General features: G+C 37.2%; 1 protein-coding gene across 1 annotated transcript; it reads left to right on the forward strand.

Annotated features, from left to right (window-relative positions):
* The first annotated feature begins 17,137 nt into the window (after positions 1-17,137).
* Positions 17,138-20,475, forward strand: LOC149255081 (uncharacterized). Its single transcript, XM_089460308.1, has 2 exons — positions 17,138-17,869; positions 19,585-20,475. The coding sequence occupies exons 1-2, from the start codon at positions 17,565-17,567 to the stop codon at positions 19,613-19,615; spliced, it is 336 nt and encodes a 111-aa protein (XP_089316434.1). The 5' UTR covers positions 17,138-17,564; the 3' UTR covers positions 19,616-20,475.
* Positions 20,476-21,160: the final 685 nt, after the last annotated feature.

Consider the following 21,160-nt stretch of genomic DNA (forward strand, 5'->3'; position numbering starts at 1 on the left):
ACCTATTCTCACTTTCAGATGAAGAGACAAAGCTCACAAGTATTGGAAGAGGATTTTTGCACGATGTGCACTCTAGGATATGGTATCATCAATAATGTTGCTTATCCCCATTTATGGATATCATGGATTGCTGATTGCAACATATTCCTGAAACTTTCCAAGCAAGTAGCTCTGTGGCCCTGCATTGCTTTAAATAATCTAATAAATATAATGACATATCAATTGTTCTTGACTTTGTGACCCTGCATTACTTTAACTCTTCTAATAAATTAATGACATCTCAAATTGTTGTGAGAATCTCATTTTCTTCGGCCCTCCGATGTACGTGAATCTCTAATCACAAATCTAAACTAAAAGCAAATCTAATCGTAGAAATCGCTGCAATAGAGTTAGCAACACTAAATATCACAGAGGTCGCACCATCAACAATGACTACCTCTACCTAAAACCTCACAGAGATATCTGTCAATGAACCCCAATGCACATGTCTTTTTGCGATAATTGCAGCTTGGATTTGAAAAATGTTTCACATAAACCTCACGTTAAGTTTTTACAGATCCAAGAAAATGCGACAAAAAGGATTCGAGTTAAAAGACTGCAAAGAAAATATTCAGAACATTAGAGCTTAGTGACGACAGTTTTGGATTGATATAAATAGAAGGAGCAAGAATAAAACATGACTCGATAGAACTCGTTCACCGTACCCCTTCAATAGTCATACCCGAGAGAAGGAAGAAAATCACAGGGCATAATCAATACATGTAGGAAGAATGAATGAGAGTTCTTGTTCTTCTCCTTTACCAACCCAATTCCAAGTGAAGGTCCAAGTTGTTGGCCTTGAAACTAGTATTTTATCGAGTAATTTTGTTTTGAGAGGTCGTATTGTATTTCATAGAAAGGTGGAAGAGACATTAGTATGGCTTAGTGAGATAGTTAGGTAGTTACTAGAGCATAAATGAAGGAGGTAATGGATCTCATGGATTAAAACATTTCAATCGTCTAACATTTGATCCAATGGTGCAGATAGGGACAGTGACAGCTAGGGGAGTTGTTTTTAGAGGGGAACGCCTTATGACGTAATTATGGTGGAAAGTAATTGATCGTAGATATGCTATTTACTTGAGTATAAGTTATTTAAAGCTCAATTCAATAATGTAAATATGACTAGTTATAATCAGATCGAGACTGCCAAGACCGCCATGCCCGCTTAGTCCAAGGTCGAGACTGGACTGGATCTCTCATGTTGAGACAGCTGGATATCACATAACCGGAAGTTGGGCTTTTAGATATGTGTCGGGTCCTTAGGTATTGTTGAGCCCATTGCCGTGACCAAAACGAGACACCGCGGCCATAGCAGGGACTGCTGGAACGAAGCCGATTATTGAATCTTACTAAATGCGGCAAAGCCAAAAGCTATTTTCGTTTCGATTCGTGTCGGGTCAAGGGGACTACGTGTCTTCTCACTTGCTCCGGAAATCTTTGTCCGGGGGTTGGTATGTGCATAAACTCCCTTACATGAGAGTGGCACCAGTTTTCGCCATTTTTATCCTCAAGCCACTAAAGGAGGTCTGATCTTATTTCTTAGTTTCCCTTTGCTCCAGACAGCTCTGTCATATCCTCCCCATTGTCACTCTTGCACCACAAACGTTCCAAAAATAGAACTCCTGTTCTAGTTTCAATTATTCCTGTACTGGCATCTTATTTAGCTGTTTCCGGGCCTTGGTTAACTGTCGCAGTATAAGCTCATCTTTTACACTTTTTCTTCTGTTTTACTTTGGTCTGTCGTCCCAGTGGCCATGAAATGCACTCGGCTTTTCTGTTTTGGTGGTCTTTGGTGGTTCTTCAGACTCTCTTGTGGTTTTCGCGGGTCAAAAAGGTATGCTAACTTTGTATTCCTGTGTTAAATCTCAATAGGTTACAGAGAAACCAAAAAAGTTTCGTTTTTTCCTCAAAATCTTGTGACTCTTTTGGTTTGGGGGATGAATGTCTCTGTGTCTTATTAAATTTTTTTTATCCCGCCTTAAAGCCATTGTAAATGAGCTCAATATTTGCAAGAAATTATGTTCTTTGAATTCAAATGTTTGTATTATATCTCGACCCTGTTTAGATTTCGGGTGTAGAATTGGGAAATGGTGGTGTAAATGTAGAGGATGCTATTGTTGCTGTTTAGCTTTTCTCTAGTCTCATCAAGAGATTTTCTGCTATTTTCACTCTCGGTGTTTCCAATTAAGCTGAACATTCTTTCTTGAAAGTCTTCCTCGAATGTCATAGGATGCCTTATATGCCTCTTAATCTTCTGTATCTTTTTTCTAAGTCTAGCTTTCCTTCTAGTTTTCTAGTCCGAACAGTAAAACCGGGCTCTCTGTAACTTGGCCTTCCCTCTGGTTTTTCCGACGACGGAAAACCTCTCCAGTAAATCTTTCTCTGTTTTTCGGGGTGGGGAGGGAATGTGTGGTATGCGAAAAGACAGATGGTTGGATGAAAGCATGCGAAGCCTGTCTTCCTCGCTGCTGTTCTCTATGATGATCGTCAGCATTTTACCTATCTGGCTTAGCATATTTATTTTCATATGGTATTTTGTCAGTTAAAAGTACCCTTTTAGCTGTCTATTATCCTTCTTGGTCGATATCTCAAGATGTTTCCATAGATTCTATCAGTTTTCAGCTAAATGGAATTATTCGCACCACCCGAACATCCCTTTCCTTATCCAGATCATGTCCTTTTACCCTGATTCCCATGCAATCTGCATATCATTGCACTTGATCCCACAAATTTGGACCACTACATCATCTGTCAGAGTTGCTGATGATTTGACTTTCTTTTCTCGGCCTTGATGGAGATATCGTCCGACATGTCTGCCTCGTCTACACTGGTGCATGCCACCATCATAGCGAAAACGCTCCACAGTGGAACATGCCAACAGTGTGACTGGTAGTCTACTCTGGCTGAATTAATTATCTCACCATCAACCCAGTCGGCTCGAGTATAAAGGTGGCGAATATGAATTACCTCGACGTAAACATAAGCAGCGTCCTATAAAGACCATTCCGCCACCTTCCACCATCAACCTTGATAGTGTTTTCCTTTCTGATAGAATTGCCAGCCTCCAAAAACGTGCTCTAGTAGGACGCTGGTATTTCCCTGATATGGATGACACCCAGATGAGGAATTGGCTTGGATCTAAATGGAAATCCTTATTAGGTTATATTCCTACAATTGTCAGACTTATGAAGAATTGGTATAGCTTTCATTTTCTGAGTGTAGAGGATCTAGAGACAATTCAGACCCTACCATGGTTCATGGTAAGAGCATTCTAGATCTTCACCACAGGTATATCAGATATAATCCTCTGCTTAACACCTCATCCAATAATCTTATTTGGGTTAAGCTACCTGGTCTCCCTATTGAATTATGGACGAAGGAGACTCTTACAGAAATTGGAAATGTTATCGGGAAATTTGTCTATGTGGATCCAAAGTGCCTTGGTGCAAAGGATAAAAGAGTGGTCTGGATTCTCATTGAGAAGGAATATCGCGGAGGTTTTCCTGAACATATAGATCTTCACTGGGGCGATACTAATGTGCAACAGAGGCTGGACTTTTGGGGGGTCCCTTTCCAGTGCTCGACCTGTCATAGAACTAGTCACTTAAAAGAACACTGTCCTTTTCGTCTGATGGCTGCTCCCTCCACATCTTTCTTTCCCCGGAGATCAAAAAATCCACCTGGGAGAGTTGCTGCACATCATGTCCTTCCTCACCCTCCTGAACCTGTTCCATGCCAGGAAGTTCCTTCCCCTTTACCTATTCCACACCCTCCATTCAATGCTCCATCTTCGTCCCTCATCACTTATATTCCTTCCTCCTCTCTTTCCCCTGTTAGAGTTTCACTCTTATCAAAAGGAAAAGAACCTTGCACTACAGTTACCCCTCCCAATTCCCCCATTTCATCTCCTACCAAATCGGTGGGAAGTGACCTAGATTTTATCCTCAGGAAAAAATCTCTTGATCTTCAGCCCCTCACCATCCATAAACCTATCTTGCCTTATTCCCCTCATATCAGTCCAACCTCGGCTGGGAACATCATCGTCAGGAGGAAGCAAAATAGAGGAAGCAGGCACTTCCGCGGCAGGAAGAATGACCCTCTGAATTTAAATTTGGATTGTTCCCTCATAGACATTCCCTTAATTGACCTCTCTTCTTATGGGCCTCTTAGAGCAAGACAGCCTAGCGACCTGTTAAAATGACCCATATAATGTCTATGAATATCAGGTGTCTAGGGGCGGATTCTAAATTTTTAGCCCTAAAGGATTTGTTCATATCAACTCACTCCAATATTCCCCTCATTCAGGAGACAATGCATGGAAGATCTGATACAATTTCATATTTTAGGCATATGTTCCCCTCTTGGCATATTGTTGCCATAGAGTCAAATGGCCAATCAAGGGGGCTAGCTGTTATATGGAATCCTGTATGGATATCGGCAAAAGCCTTCCGATGTTTCTCTGGTATCCTTCTACTAGAAAAATTTCGTGGCATTCCGAGTTCCATCCATATCCTAAATGTTTATGCTCCCTATAAGGATCGTTACTCTTACTAGAACCGCTTCCTTTCATTTGAATTTATGGAGATTGAATCACTGCTAATAGCTGGCGATTTGAATTGTACCCTGAGTAGTGATGAAGTTTGGGGAAGGGGTAAGAAGTCTGACCCTTTGGCTGGACTTATTAAAGATGTTATTCTCCATCATAATTTTGTTGATGTCTGTCCTCCTAAAATTGACCCAACATGGGATAATGGAAGATCTGGCTCCTCCTATCTAGCCAAAAGGCTAGATCGTTTTTTACTCCATGACAAGTTGTTGGATCGCCTGGGTCTTTCAATTTCGAATATTGTAAATTGTTTTATCTCTGATCACAGACCAATTTCTCTACAGTGGAAAAAACAAGGTATCGAGAAGGGCTTTCCCTTCAAATTCAATAGAGTCTGGCTGGAGGACGCAGAATTCAATGACCTTGTCCAAAATTCATGGCTTTGTCACTCTCCTCTGGATTACACATCCCCTTCCCAGACCCTTCTGGAAAATCTAGCTTCCCTTAAGAGCATTGTCAAATCCTGGCAAATCAACAAGCTAAAATCTAATAGGAGAATTCTGGAAGATATACAAATGGAATTAGATGGGATTGCAGGTAGAATGTTTGAAAATTGCATCCCTTTAAAGCTATGCTATCGTATAAAGGAGCTAGAATCTAAGAAACACATCCTACTTGCCATAGAAGAAGCCTCATGGAGATTAAAAAGTAGAGCCATATGCCAAAAGGAAGGTGATAGGAATACCAAATTCTTTCATAGATATGCTAATAAAAGGCGATAAATCAATTCAATATGGGAGATAAAAGATGAGGAGGGTAATATGTTACATTCTTAGGAAGAGATTTCAAATGCGGCTGTGAGCTTCTTCAAGAAATCATATAGAAAGAATGAGAATTGCATGGCTGAAGACATTTTCTTGGGAATTGATCCTTTCCCCACTATGTTTAATGATGAACAAAATGAATGTCTCTATCAGCCTGTCACAGAGGATGAACTATTGTCGGTAATGAAGTCCTTTAAAAAAGACAAAAGTCTAGGCCCAGATGGATGGACGATAGAGTTCTTTATCCACTTTTATGATCTTGTTAAGAAGGACTTACTAAGTATGGTGGAAGAATCAAGAACGTCGGGCAAAATTCACTAGTATATTACATCAACTTACATTGCTCTCATTCCAAAAAAGAAAAAAACCTCATCTTTCTTGGATTTCAGACCAATTTCTCTGTGCAATGCAATTTATAAAATCATCTCTAAGATCATAGTTGGCATAATCTGAGGTACCCTATCTAAATTCATTTCACAGGAACAACATGGTTTCCTTCAAGACAGGAATATCCTTGAGTGTTGGGTCCCTATAATACTAGTGATTACCCCATTACTATTGTAGTTATACCCCTTATTTATATTGTTGTGCCCCTATTATCCCCATATTGTTATTTCTGTGCCCCATAGAATCCCTCTATTGTTATTTTTGTGGCTTTATATTATTATTGTTAGGTCAGCTGGATTATATTGTGACTCCTTAGACTCCTATATATAGAAAGGAGGTTTTGTCATTTATATCATCCAAGAATTGTTCATTTATGTAATGTAAAGGAGGTTGCCCCCTCGAAGAGGCTGAATTCTAAGGCGTTGATCTTTCTTTTCTATCTTTTCTTGAGCTGGTTTCATAACATTTGGTATCAGAGCTTTGGATTCTAGGGTTTCGCTGCTCCAAACAAAGCTTTTCGCGCGATATTTTCGGAGATATGATCTGAGGAAGTAGGTCTTTTTGCAGACTCCTAAATTACACTCAAAACAGGTGACCTGGGGAAAATCGTCATAACTTTCTTTCTGAGCATCGGATTGAAATTTTGTAAGAAGGTCACTGCGGGAGATTGTGCATAACTCTTTCTTGGAGAATCCAATTTGGATCAGACTAGTGGCATTGGAAAGAGGACATACGAGGCTACTACAGGTCACAATTTCGTAACTGGATGATTCGAAATTACAGAGATACATCAGATTCAATATCAGGCTTCTACAAAGTAAAAAAGGTGTGTAGTTTTTTTTTAAATTTTTGCATAAGCTTGGTTTGAAGGAATTCAAAGGGCATAGTAAAGCATTATTATCGGTAACTGATGCCCCGAGGAAAGAAAATGCAAACACCTAGTAAGGAACCTGAAAGCTCTAGCATGACTCATGAAGAAGAGGAAGAAATGCTACATGATATATCAAAATTACAAGAACAAGTGCAACAAATGTCACGCTCACAAAAGCTAACAAATGCTAAGATAAATGGCGTGGAATCTAAGATAAATGGCGTGGAATCTAAGATAAAGGGCATGGAAGCTAAGATGGATGATCTGAAGACAGATTTGAAGACAGACATGGCAGATTTGAAGACAGATTTGTCAAATTTTCTACAAGAAATACTTACTAATGGTGAAAAGGTTGTAAAGGAAACTCATGATGTGAACAAAAGAAATGTTAATCATGATTCCATAGACTCTAATGTTGGATCGAAGACCCACCATATTCCAAAAATCGATATGAGGAAGTTTGATGGCAAGGATCCCGCCACATGGATATTACAGATGGAGCAATTCTTCGATCTCAATAATGTGCAAAACACACAAAAGGTACGTATGGCAACTTTATATTTGGAACCAAATCAGTTTGTATGGTATCAATGGCTTTGTTCTCGTAAACAATTTATCACTTGGGCAATTTTTACGGAAGAATTGATAGCACATTATGAGGATACAAAAAGCAACACTTTTTTTAGCCAATTGATAAGTCTCAAACAAAAGGGTTCAATAATGGAGCACATTGAGGAGTTCCAAAAATTGAACATAAGGGTAAAAGATATTCCAGAGGAGCATAGGATTGATGTGTTCATAGGGTCTTTAAAGGATAATATCCAACATGATGTGCACCTTTGGGAACCTGATTCATTAGAGAAGGCATTCAGGTTAGCAAGAAAAATGGAAAGCAAAATTATGGCAACTAGGAAGCATACCATTCACAACTATAAAGACGGAAGTGTTGTTCCCATAGTCTTCCACAACCTACAAGGTTGACACCACAACAATTGGAAGAAAAAAGAGCAAAAGGGCTTTGTTACAATTGTGATAGCAAATACACAAAAGGTCATAAGTGTGCTGAGAAGAAATTATTCTACATAGATTGTGAAGAGGAAGAAGAAAAGGAGCAAGAAAGGTCAAAAGAAGAGGATATATTCCAGGAACAAAGCCTAGATGAAGAACAAATAAATCCGACCATATCTTGTAATGCATTGGCGGGAATTACCACTCCTCAAACCATCAAGATAGAAGGACAAATCAAGAAGAAAAAGGTAATAGTGTTGATTGATTCAGGAAGCACCCACAATTTTATTCATTGTAGGGTAGCAAAAGAATTGAATTGCTTCCTATATCCAGCACCAGAGTGTCAAGTGATGATTGCAAATGGAGGAACAATAAATTGTTCTGGAAAGTGCCATAATATCAAGCTATCCATGGGAGAATATGTATTGACTAGCCCAATGCTTTCCATTCCAATGGGAGGTGCTGATGTTGTACTAGGAGTCCAATGGCTACAATCCTTGGGGAAACCAGGAAAGATAATCAGCTCTAATGGCATGACAAAGCTTCTAAAAAAGGAGCAAAGAGGTGTAATTGCACAATTATGTTCGCTAGATGTTTCCACATTGGAATCATCTATTTCTCCAGATCTCCAAAAAGTCTTGGACAATCATTCCAAGGTATTTGAGACTCCCAAAGGTCTCCCACCTATGCGTGATCATGATCATGCTATTCATCTGATTCCAGGAAGTGTTCCTCCAAACATCAGGCCGTACAGATATCCCTATGTCCAAAAAAGTGAAATTGAACGTATGGTTGCAGAAATGCTAGAGGCTGGTATAATTCAACCGAGTCAAAGTTCTTTCTCAGCTCCAGTAGTATTGGTGCACAAGAAGGATGGATCATGGCGCATGTGTCCAGATTATAGGGAGCTCAACAAGCTCACTATTAAAGATAAGTTCCCCATTCCTGTCATTGATGAATTACTGGATGAATTGCATGGATCAATTTACTTCACCAAGTTGGATCTTCGTTCGGGATATCATCAAATCAGAATGAAGATTGAAGACATTCCGAAAACGACATTTAGAACTCATGAGGGTCATTATGAATTTTTGGTCATGCCTTTTGGCCTTACCAATGCACCTTCAACATTTCAAGGTTTGATGAATTCAATTTTCAAACCATTCCTTAGAAAATTTGTGTTAGTATTTTTTGATGATATACTAATCTACAGCAAGTCTTGGAAGGATCATGTTGAACATGTTGACAAGGTGCTACAACTATTGGAGGAGAAACAATTATATGCAAAAAGATCCAAATGTTTCTTTGGAGTCCAGGAGGTGGAATATTTGGGTCATATTGTATCTCATGAAGGAGTTAAGGTAGACCCTAGCAAAATTAAAGCCATTAAGGAATGGAAAATCCCCACATCCATAAAGCATCTGCGAGGATTTCTTGGGTTGACAGGGTATTATCGCAAGTTTGTTAAGAATTATGGGAGAATAGCAGCACCTCTAACAACATTATTGAAGAAAGATTCATTTTCATGGACTCCGGAAGCAACAAAGGCCTTTGAACATCTTAAAGAGGCAATGTGCCAAGCACCGGTCTTAGCTACACCGGACTTCACAAAAACCTTTATTGTGGAATGTGATGCTTCAGGAAATGGAATTGGTGCTGTTCTAATGCAAGATGAAAGACCCATTGCTTTTGAAAGTCGTCCAATCAAGGGAAAGTTTTTAAGCAAAGCTATTTATGAGAAGGAAATGTTGGCAATACTCCATGCACTTAAGAAATGGCGACCCTACCTAATGGGAAGACACTTCAAGGTAAAAACGGATCATGATAGCCTTAAATACTTTTTAGAACAAAGATTATCCTCTGAAGAGCAACAAAAGTGGGTCACAAAGATGTTGGGTTATGACTTTGAAATCATCTACAAAAAAGGGAAGCAAAATGTGGTGGCAGATGCACTCTCAAGAAAGGATGAGGATGTGGAAGCATTGTTGTGTGCCATTTCTATTATCCAACCAGATTGGATAAACGAAGCAAAGGAGGAATGGAAGAATGACGAAGAAGTGTGGGCACTTATTCGAAAGCTACAACAAGATTCCAGTACTTCTGATACATTTAGCTGGAAAAATGATTCGTTATGGTACAAAGATCGCTTATACCTCTGTAAGAATTCCCAGCTAAAACAAAAGATTCTTATGGAATTGCACACTTCTCCCTTAGGAGGGCACTCAGGATTTTTAAAAACTTACCACAGGGTTAAGAAGGAATTTTTTTGGGATGGCCTTAAATCAGATATTCAAAAGTTTGTGGCGGAATGTTTGGTTTGCCAACAAAATAAAGTTGAAACAATTAAGACACCGGGTCTATTACAACCTTTATCCATTCCAAGCCAACGTTGGGAGGAGGTTTCAATGGATTTTATCACAGGTTTACCCAAGTCTGAGGGAAAGAGTGTCATCATGGTGGTAGTTGACAGACTTACCAAGTATGCACACTTTTGTGCATTATCACATCCATTTAAAGCCAGTACAGTTTCTACTGCATTTATGGAAACAGTTCAAAAGCTACATGGAAACCCAAAGATTATTGTAAGTGACAGAGATCCCATTTTCACTGGAAATTTTTGGACAGAATTATTTTCTTGTCTTGGTACTCAGTTAGCTCATAGCTCATCTTATCATCCTCAATCTGATGGGCAAACTGAGATAGTAAACAAATGTTTGGAAGGATATCTTCGTTGCTTTGTATCTGATAAACAGACACAATGGGTCAAATGGTTGCCTCTGGCTGAATGGTGGTATAACACTTCCTTCCATACAGCAACAAAAATGACCCCATTTATGGCACTTTATGGGTATCAACCACCATCCATCACATCATATTTAAGAGAAAATTCTAAGGTTCAGGCAGTGGAACATCACATCGAACATCAACAACAAGTCCTCCAACTCTTAAAGGATAACCTCGTGTTGGCACAAAATAGAATGAAACAACAGGCAGATCAACATCGCAGTGAAAGAAGTTTTGATGTAGGTGATTGGGTATTCCTACGGCTACAACCATATAAGCAAATGTCCCTAAAGCAAGCTAAGAAGGATAATAAATTATCACCAAAGTATTATGGTCCGTACAAGGTGTTGGAAAAGATTGGTACTATGGCATACAAATTGGAGCTTCCTGCAGCTTCTCGATTGCACCCAGTTTTCCATGTTTCATGTTTAAAGAAGGTTATAGGCGACAAGCTCCCAGTTCAAACAATATTGCCAGAACTTGACGAGGAAGGAAAAATTATATTGGAACCGGAAGCAGTCACAGAAACAAGAACTCGACAGCTACGAAATCGATCAATTTCAGAGTATCTTATCAAGTGGAAGAACTTATCCGCTGAAGATTCCACATGGGAGGATGAGAATTTTATGCAGAAGTATCCAGAACTACTCAAGCGTTGAGGACAACACTTTTTTGAAGGAGAGGGGCATGTTGGGTCCCTATAATACTAGTGATTACCCCATTACTATTGTAGTTATACCCCTTATTTATATTGTTGTGCCCCTATTACCCCCATATTGTTATTTCTGTGCCCCATAGAATCCCTCTATTGTTATTTTTGTGGCTTTATATTATTATTGTTAGGTCAGCTGGATTATATTGTGACTCCTTAGACTCCTATATATAGAAAGGAGGTTTTGTCATTTATATCATTCAAGAATTGTTCATTTATGTAATGTAAAGGAGGTTGCCCCATCGAAGAGGCTGAATTCTAAGGCGTTGATCTTTCTTTTCTATCTTTTCTTGAACTGGTTTCATAACATTAAGGCGGTTGCAAACACTCAGGAAGGTTTGCATTCCTTACATACAAAAAAACTTGATGCTGCAATTCTGCAATTAGATCTCAAGAAGGCCTATGACTGTCTTGACTGGGATTTTCTAAGATGTCTTCTTTCTAAAATCGGCCTTAAACATCATTGTACAAATTGGATCATGGCCTGTGTTGAAAATGTTAACTTTGCTATCCTCATCAATGGATACCCATCTGCCTTCTTCTCTGCTGCTAGAGGTCTGTGACAGGGGTGCTCCCTCTCCCCGCTCATTTTCATCCTAGCAATGGATTCACTAAGTTTACATATAAAAAGAGCTGTCATGGAGGAGCATTACCGTCCCATGATGACCAGCAAAAGAAATTACATTTCACACAGCCTTTTCATGGATGACATTATGATTTTTGGAATGCTTAGCCGTCTCTCCTAGAGTTGCATTTATAATATACTGAAGAATTTCCAAAAAGCTAATGGCCTTCAAATAAACGAAAGCAAGCCCACTTTCTATCATGGGGATTGTGATAAGGAAATTATAGAGTACTTGACAGAATCGTACAATATAGAAGCGAGGCCCATAAAGGAAGGCATGAAATACCTTGGTTTTCACCTTAAACCTTCCTGCTATACAAAAGCGGACTGGCAGTGGATCTCCAATCGTTATTTCAAAAGGATAGCAGGCTGGGAAAATAAGTGCCTCTCTATGGCAGGCAGGGCAGTTTTAGCACAATCTGTGCTGGCACAACTGACTGTGTATTGGGCCCATCTGTTTTACATTCCAGCAAGTATTATTTTTTTGCTGAACAGAATGACAACAAATTTCATCTGGGGCGGAAGCAAAGAAAAAAGAAAATATCATCTGACAAAGCTCTCAAACATCACTCTTCCAAAGGATCTAGGAGGCTGGGGGATCATGGATCTTCGGAAATTTGGGATGGCTTTGTTGTGTAAATCTCTTTGGAGGAGTATTTTCAGGGATAGCTTATGGAGCAGATCCATAAGGATGAAGTACATGGGCAATAAAGATTTCTCATTCTGGTACAAGAAAGGTACCATAGGGTCCCCACATGGTTCTGCCATCTGGCTGAGTTTTCGCAAAATCGAGTCTTTTTTCCTCCAAAACCTCTCTTGGAGCTTACAGAATGGAAACAGAGTGTATATAGGTTTTGATCCTATATTGGGAGTAGGGAAAGAAATCAATATACCACCTCAAATCAAAAAAGTTTTCCATCGTTCGGGGATCTTTATCTGGAGTCAAGTCATTGCAGGCTGGCAGGGACCTTCTCCCATCTGGAAAGAAGCCCAAGAGCTGGGCCTAAATGGAATCTTGGCTTATCAATGGGACAAGGTCCTGATGATCTTGAGGAATATCAGTTTTTGTCGTACCGAAGCATATGATTTTCTCACCTGGAAGGGGAAAAGGGGAAAGGATAATATATGTGTGAAGGATATCTTCTCAGCATTAACTAGAAGCCAACTTTCTCTATCAGATCATCTTTTCCCTTTGTCGTTATGGAAAACAGGGGCCCCCAACAAAATTATCATTTTCTCCTGGCTAGTCTACCATAACAAAAATCTCACATGGGATAATCTGCAGAAGAGAAAATGGACAGGACCGGGTATATGCCTAATATGTAAAGCGGAGGGGGAAAATAACTATCACATGTTCCTTAAATGTAGCTTCACCCTTCAGCTATGGAGGAACCTATCATCTTATTTTGGCTTTAGTTTTATGTTACATTCTTCTCTGAAAGAGTCACTTGAATGGTGGAGTACACAGAAAGCATCATGGAGACCCATTCCTCAACTTGTTTTTTGGACAATCTAGAAGTGGAGAAACAAGTTTGTGTTCCAAAACATACAGGAAGATTTTCAGTTAGTCTTTGAGAAGATCATCTCTCTTTATAATTCTCTTCCACCCAAGATCATACAACATAAAAATAAAAAAATTAGAGAACATAAAATTTCCCAGATGAGCTTCCTTAGAGCTTTTTTTGATAGGGCAACGCAAAACAATATATGTGCTTGCGGTATCTTCATTTCCATGAATGAAGATCAGAATTTTTCCATTCACTGGAATGGTGGTAAAGGCACAAACAACAAAACTGAAGCAATGGTACTATCAGGGCTCCTACATTTCAACACCTTCCTAAACATTCCATCTTTTCAGATCTATGGTGATTCTAAACTTATAATCGATCATGTTACTGACAAACTTTCCATAAAAAATCATTTGCTAACAGGATGGATGAACAAGATTGATTTTTTCTGGAAAAAGGAAAAGGATTATTCTATACAACATGTGGACAGATCACAAAATACTCATGCAGACAGTTTGTCAAAGAAAGGGCTTCTAATTCAGCCGGGCAAATGGAAAATGGATATTCTCTTGGGTGATTCCACATACCAGATTGAGGATTTTTCCCTTCCTGGAACATAATTTGTTTGCTGTTTCTCTCTTCTCTCTGTTCTTTGAGTCCTGGCAAATGATTCCTTCACAATGCATGCTTTACATCTCTACAGGTGATGTTCATACAATAGGATTTTATCTATCTCTTGCCAAACTTTTGGTCTTCTTTTCTGATTTCATAAATTGTGCAATGTTTAGTCACATATCTCTGCTTCTCTTCCCTCTGTGCATGCTTTCAGGAGATAAAGTTTATGATGAGGATTGCTTATAGACTTCTGAGTCTATGTTTTAAGTTCATTTTTCAGACAGACTATATGTAGTATGTAATTCATCCGATATTAATACAAAATCTTTCTTTTTTCGTACTGAAAAAAAAAAAGAAAAAAAGAAAAAAAAAAGAAGTAAAAAAGTTATCTAAAACCTAAGAATAAAAAATCACTACACAAATATCTAAAAATCATGCATGAATATTGCAACCATATCCATAAATTATGTCATAAAATATGTAAGGAAATTATCCACATGGCATTATATTGTGCAAAGATGGTAATAAGACCTTCAAGTTACGGTCCAATCAATTTTTTGAAAATTTTGTATTTCTTATAATATTGAAAAATAAATATCTATTTTTCAAAGTTGAACATTATAATTTGCTTTGGTCAATGCTAAACTAATAACCATATTTAAATTTAATTAATAAGCATATAAAAACTTAATACTTACAATAAACCTATAATATAACATAACATGTTTCTTAACTATGGATATCCACCCCCACTTTACCATTTTGTAAATAGGTTTTGTTACAATACAATGACTTATCAATACCACATGTTGAAAAACCATAACTCATTTCACAATAAAAAATTAAAATACATTACATATATCATTGATGACATAGAATGAAAATTCTCCATCATATAGATGGAGAAGGGGAGAGAGAGAGGGGGTCGGGGGTGCATAGGGGGAGAAGGAGAAGGAGAGAAGGAGGGAGATAGTGACAACGCTAGAGGGCAGAGAGAGAGAGCGTTGGGGAGGAGAGAGAGAGAGAGAGAGAGAGAGATGGAGTTGGAGGGGAAAAGAGAGGGAGGGAAGAACAAAGACATAGAGAGATAAAGGTAGAGAGAGAGGGAGTGACAAGGGAGATATGGAGAAAGAAGGAGTGAGGGGAGGAGGGAAGACAAAAAGAGGAGAGGGAGAGAAAGGGAAGAGATAGAGGGAGACAGAGAGCCAAAGGGGAAAAAGGGGGGAGAGAGAGGGAGAGATGGATTGCCCTAGATATGGTATGTGTATATAAAAACTAGCCTAAATCCATTTTAACCCCAGATCTATCAAGCACCTAAAAGGATCAAATCTTTTTTCACTTTAAAAGAAGTTTGTATCTCAAGAGATATGATCCCTCTTGGTGCTTGATAGATCCTAGTTAAAATGGATCTAGACTATTTAATTTTCATGTATATATAAAAATTATATGATATTTATTTATTTATATATTTTTCATTTTTCTTTTATAATTTTAATATAAAAGTAAATATTAAAATTATTATAAACAATATTTACTTTACCTCATTTAAAGAAATAAATCTCTTATTTATTTGAAATTCTTTTCCTTTTTCCAAAATTGTTAATGATTGTCCAAAGATGTGTATGGAAGAGATGTTTTCATGTCCGTTATGTAAACACGTTTGATGTGTGACTTGAGTAACCGATTTAAGCTCTCAAAATCACCTAGGGATTGCACCTTAGCCGCAACAACACTTAGCATCACTGGATTTTTGAACTTGTGACTTTTACATAACAGATTGCCTTAACAAAATCCCCCATGGACAAAAATAAAATAAAATAAATAAATAAAATATACCATTGACTATTTTTGGGCTCCAGGTTTTCATAACCAGTGCCAATGAGATTCTTTTATATATATATTCAAGATTTATCAAACACTGAGAGGATCACATCTCTTAAGGTGCAAATCTTTCCTCAAATTTTGTACTAAAAAAAATTGCACTTTGAAAATTTAATCTCTTTTTGAAATTTGATAAATCAAATTAAATGAATATAAGCTTATTTAACCAATACAAATAAAATTGGAGTTGTCTTTAGTGCAACTTTTTGGAAGTTTTTCCAGGGTTTTTCGAGTCTAATTCCTCTAAAATCCGGCAAGAATTTATTGAAATTACAAGCTTGATGGGTAACCCTTGCACAATCGAAGTGCCCTAGGATTTTTCAGGGTGTTGAATCTATATATACAGTAAAAAAACGAGTTTAAATAACACAAATCAATATTTCACCTCAAATTTTCTCACTGGAAAATCCAAAAAATAGCGCTAAAGACAACTCCTTTATTTCCAAAAACAAAAAAATAATGAATTGTATTTTTTTAATATAAATTTAATTTATTCATTTTTCATTTGCCAATTTAGTTAAAAAATAATAATGTTATTATAAAATATATTTGTTATCTATTCATTTCTAGTTTTTCAAAAAGCCGTAGTCTAACCACGCTGCTTTTTCGAATTATTGAAATCACAAGTTTGATGGATAACCTCTGCACAATCGAAGTGCCCTATGGATTTTTTAGCATGTTGAATCCATATATACAGTGAAAAAAACATTTTAAATAACTCAAATCAAGATTTCAACTCAAATTTTTCCAAAAGTCCAAAAAGTCACTAAGACAACTCCTTGCTTTTTGCCTTAAAAATCATGAAAATTCAAACAATATTTTAATAAAAAAAAATTTAATAGTTCCACCCAAAAGTGTCCTCCGCCTCGATAACATTGTCCTTGCAAAAATATTCCTCACAAAGCCCAATAAATATATATATATATTATACAGTGATGTGTGGTGTGGCCACTGAATTTATTGGAAGAAATCCACGAGATCAGGGGTCAGGTGGTGTGCGGCTAAAAAAATAGAATCCTAAAATCATAAGAAATTAGAATATCTACAAGTACAAGAGATTGAACGTATTTATTTTTGTTATATATTCTTCGCCACGCCGAATAAAACTAAGTTTTCCCAAATCATATGAAACCAAAGTCGTCATGAATGATTTCACACGGCAAGTTCACTTTTAACTTTAATATTATCCTGAAATACCTAACTTAACTGCAACAAAGTTTTATTTAAATAATAATTTATTTATTTAACGAATTAAAAAAGAAAAGCGTTGTAACCTATTATCACATCCAACCGAATATGGGATGTTAAAGAGGGATACATCGCAACTTCATGAAAAATTAGCCTTGCAGGTGCGCTGAACCGACATGTAAAAAATCTGTAAGTAAAGTGGAGCGAGTGCAAGACAGCTATGTTGATGTGACCTACAGAATCTCTAAAATAGAGCGGAATAAAGTTTGGTTGAGTGGCCCAAGGTAGTTTGACCTAAGTTGTGAAATCTTTTCATAAGGGTGTGGAGGTTACTAAATCTTCAAACTTACAGTCTAATAGTTCTATCATAAAAAGGGGTTAATGTGAGAAGTTGCACACAGCATTTGCAGCCCTTTATCCACAGTTGCAAGTTTTCAGGTAGAGGCAGAACCCATAGCGAGGTTCGAGATTTTCTGTGCTGAGCCATGGGAAAAAAAAAGAAGCGGCTGCAGTTTTCTTTTTTCAGAGAGCAGTACCCTTATATTTGCTGCTGTAAATGCTTGTTAAGGTGACATGGCTTCTTCTTCTGCTATTGATAAAGCTAATAGCAATACCAACGCTCTACCAACAGTGGAAACCCTAGAAATCGATGTCATCCCTCATGACCTCCAAAACCCTCCATCGCTTCCTCATGCCTCCACTTCCTTCTCTTCCGGCGTTCCAACTATTGTAACGCAAGGGATGCCTTACTCTTCCAGTATTCAAACGGTGTCCGTGCTGATGGAAGGGATAGAAGGTATACTGATAAGAGCGACAGTGTTGACAGTGGATGCCTCTATAATGGTCTGCTCTCAAATTGATTCTTCCAAATTTATCAGGTGAGTACTTCAATATTTAATCTTACACATCTTTCTTAACCCTGATCTATGAAGATAAATACAAAATACCAAGGTTAAGACAGATCTAGGGTACGTTTTATTGGTTTCTTTCTTTGCATTGTTTTTCTGTATATTTTATTAGCATTTCATGCAGCAGGGTTGTAATTGTTTCTATAGCAGTGAATGCTAATAGTTCTTATGTTTATCTCAATTTTTAATTTTGATTTATTTAGCATAAAAAAGATAAAGAAATACCAAGGTCACATTGGACGTAAACTATCTGATCTTTCATCATATTATTTTCCATTTTATTTGAACAATATTACATATGAGTGAAACATCTCTTCCACTGGATGCTGTAATTTTCTCTGCAATTCCTATGTCCAGACCTCTTTGCCCTATTAAATTTATGCTATTGCTCTCCCCGCAATTCCTATGTCTGGGCCTCTCTGTCCAGTTAAATTTTTGCGAAGAAAGAAAAAAGTTGTTCCTCATGTGTAGACCTGCTTGTCCAATTTATAAATTTATATAGGCAATGTCTTCGACAGAAATCCGCCTGAACAGCTTTTGCCAATGGATATACACAAGGAAAAACAAGTGAGGGTGTTTATCACTGCAAGGAACAGAGATGTGCGTAAAGGGTGCAGAATGAAAACAAACGCCTTTTCTATAAGATGCCTTCCCTTTGCAGAAGCAGTGCATTTTATCAAAAATAAAATGTACAATAAGACAAGTGACACAGAGGAACAAATGGATTCTAGTCAAATCGAACAAAATAGTAGAGAATATGGTGGAATTCCAAAACTTTTCATTATGTCAGCAGCATTTATACCTTGCAAGGAAGACATAAAGAAAGCTTATCGTATAGAGATGGCAGAGAAAAACAAATGGAATGCTATCTCACCTCTAACTATCTTCTATCCTGAGATAGTGAAAGATCCATTTCTTGACATCTGCTTATTTGTGGAAGATTTCAATATAGATTTGCTAATAAAAAGAGCACTGGTCACCAAAGACGCAGAGTGCTTGTCGCTAAAGACATAAACATTACTGCAAGGGTTTATGAAAATCCGTTGCCAAGACACCGAGGGAATAAGATTCAAAATAACAAAGGCTAGTCAAATTGAAAAGTTGTTTTATACAATGTATATAAGATATACCTCGGTTCTCATGAATGATTCATTTAATTTCATTAATATGGTAATTGCATGCAGGACATTCAAAAGATCAGAGGTTTATTGAATTTAACGATACATTGCATATCCTGAAAGTATGCGTAATTCATTGAGAATTCTTAAACTCTATAAAAGTGAGAGGAATGTGTAATAAAATATTTGAGAAGTTGGTTTTTTTGGGAAGGGCTGTATATTATATTTTTTTCAATATGTATAATGTTAAGGAGTTGAGATACTTGAATTTAATGTCTCAAAAGTTAAAGTAGTTGAGATACTAGAATTTAATGCCTCAACAGGTAAAGGAATTTAGACACTTGAGTTAAAGTCACGAGTTAGAAGATTTGGTTACAAACCTTTATTACCTACTTATTAATTCAGGTTAAGGACCCAGGTTTGAACTATGAAGCAAGTCTGCTTCAGATATATAGCCTCTTGTTCATTTGCTTTTTTCTTTTTAGAACTTTGAATCCATTGATGGCAATGTTTTATGAGTTCGAATGATTTGATAATATTCTCACATATAAATTGTATAATTTGCAGGTGCCTTCCAATCCTGAACATGTGGAATTAATGGAAAATTACTTCCCCGTGTCTTTGAATTCCCCTCTAGTGATCTTTTGTTGCTCCAGAGTTTGCCTATTTGCAAGTACGAAAATGGTCTAAAGTTAGAAAGCGGTGAAGAGTTCAGTGATCCAGTAAATGGTTCACATGAACTAACACTTTCATAAATACATTAATGTTCAAGTTTGATCACTATTCGAATTTGAGACAATTGCCAGAGATATTGGATAACTGAGATCTTTGATAGAGAAACTACCCGGATCAATTTCAAAGCTTCAAAGATCCATATCAAAGCTTCAAAGGGCAATGTCTTACGAATTCAAATGATTATCAAACTACCAACATCAATTTCAAAGCTTCAAGATCAATTTCAAAGCTTCAAAGATCGATTTCAAAGCTTCAAAGGACAATGTTTTACGAGTTCAAATGATTATCGAACTACCAAGACCAATTTCAAAGCTTCAAATGACAATGTTTTATGAGTTCAAATGATTATTAAACTACTTCAAAGAGCAATGTTTTATGAGTTCAAATGATTTCACATATAAATATTGTATAATTTGCAGATACCTTCCAATCTTGAACATGCAGAATTAGTGGAAAGTTACTTTCCTATGTCTTTGAATTCATCTTTAATGATCTTCTGTTGCTCCAGAATTTGCCTATTTGCAAGTAATTGAATAATCTACTTTGTGAAGTTACAAAGTTGTGAAGAGTCGGGTGATCTAATAACTGTTTTAGAGGAATTAACTATTTCATGTATACATTGGTGTTCAAGTTTGAGACATTTGTCAGAGATATTGGATCGTTGTAATTTTTAATAGAGAAACTACCAATATCAATTTCAAAGCTCCGATCGTGAAAGAATATCGTCCATTCATCACGGTTCCAATTTGAGTTTGTGGCAGTTGACAACATTCAAATCCACATTATTCTTTTTCTTCGTGACATCTTGATATTCTTTTTCTTTGTGACATCTTGATCTAATTCCAGGTGTTCTGTCAATGCCACCATATATCAATCCACTGGTTAGGGGTGCACCGTCCAACCAGTTTGTAGTCTATCTTTATCCTCTGTTTCTTGATACTAGTCTGTCTGGCTAAAAACAGCAAGAGTAAGAACTTTGTGAAGAATATTAACGAGGGGCATCTTCAATGCCAGGTGCCCCCTCCCACCGAGTTAGTAGATATTTTGTATGACCCGCAACAGAGGTTCTGGACTTGTATTATTTGTTAGATATTCCTAAGCTGACTTGATTTTATTAGAATGAGAATATTGGTGCCTTTTCTGTAATTCAGGGGTCGAAAATCCTAAATACGAATCTTTGGATACCAATTCTTCATTAATTTTATGAAGGCACATGCTTTAAGTGCCCTTGTTATAACTTACGACAGCCTGAACATTCTGTTTGTTTATACTCCAAGCCTGAACATTCTGTTTGTTTATACTCCAAAATTTAATATTGACATAATCTCACATATAGTGCCATATTCTGTTTGTTGATGACTATTTTCTGTGTTTTTCATCTCATTTAATTACTTCTTCTGGGGAAAAG

The sequence above is a fragment of the Pinus tabuliformis genome, chromosome 7 (assembly GCF_031772625.1).
Source record: "Pinus tabuliformis cultivar Carrire ecotype Pingquan chromosome 7, CPIR1, whole genome shotgun sequence".
NCBI lineage: Eukaryota > Viridiplantae > Streptophyta > Pinopsida > Pinales > Pinaceae > Pinus > Pinus tabuliformis.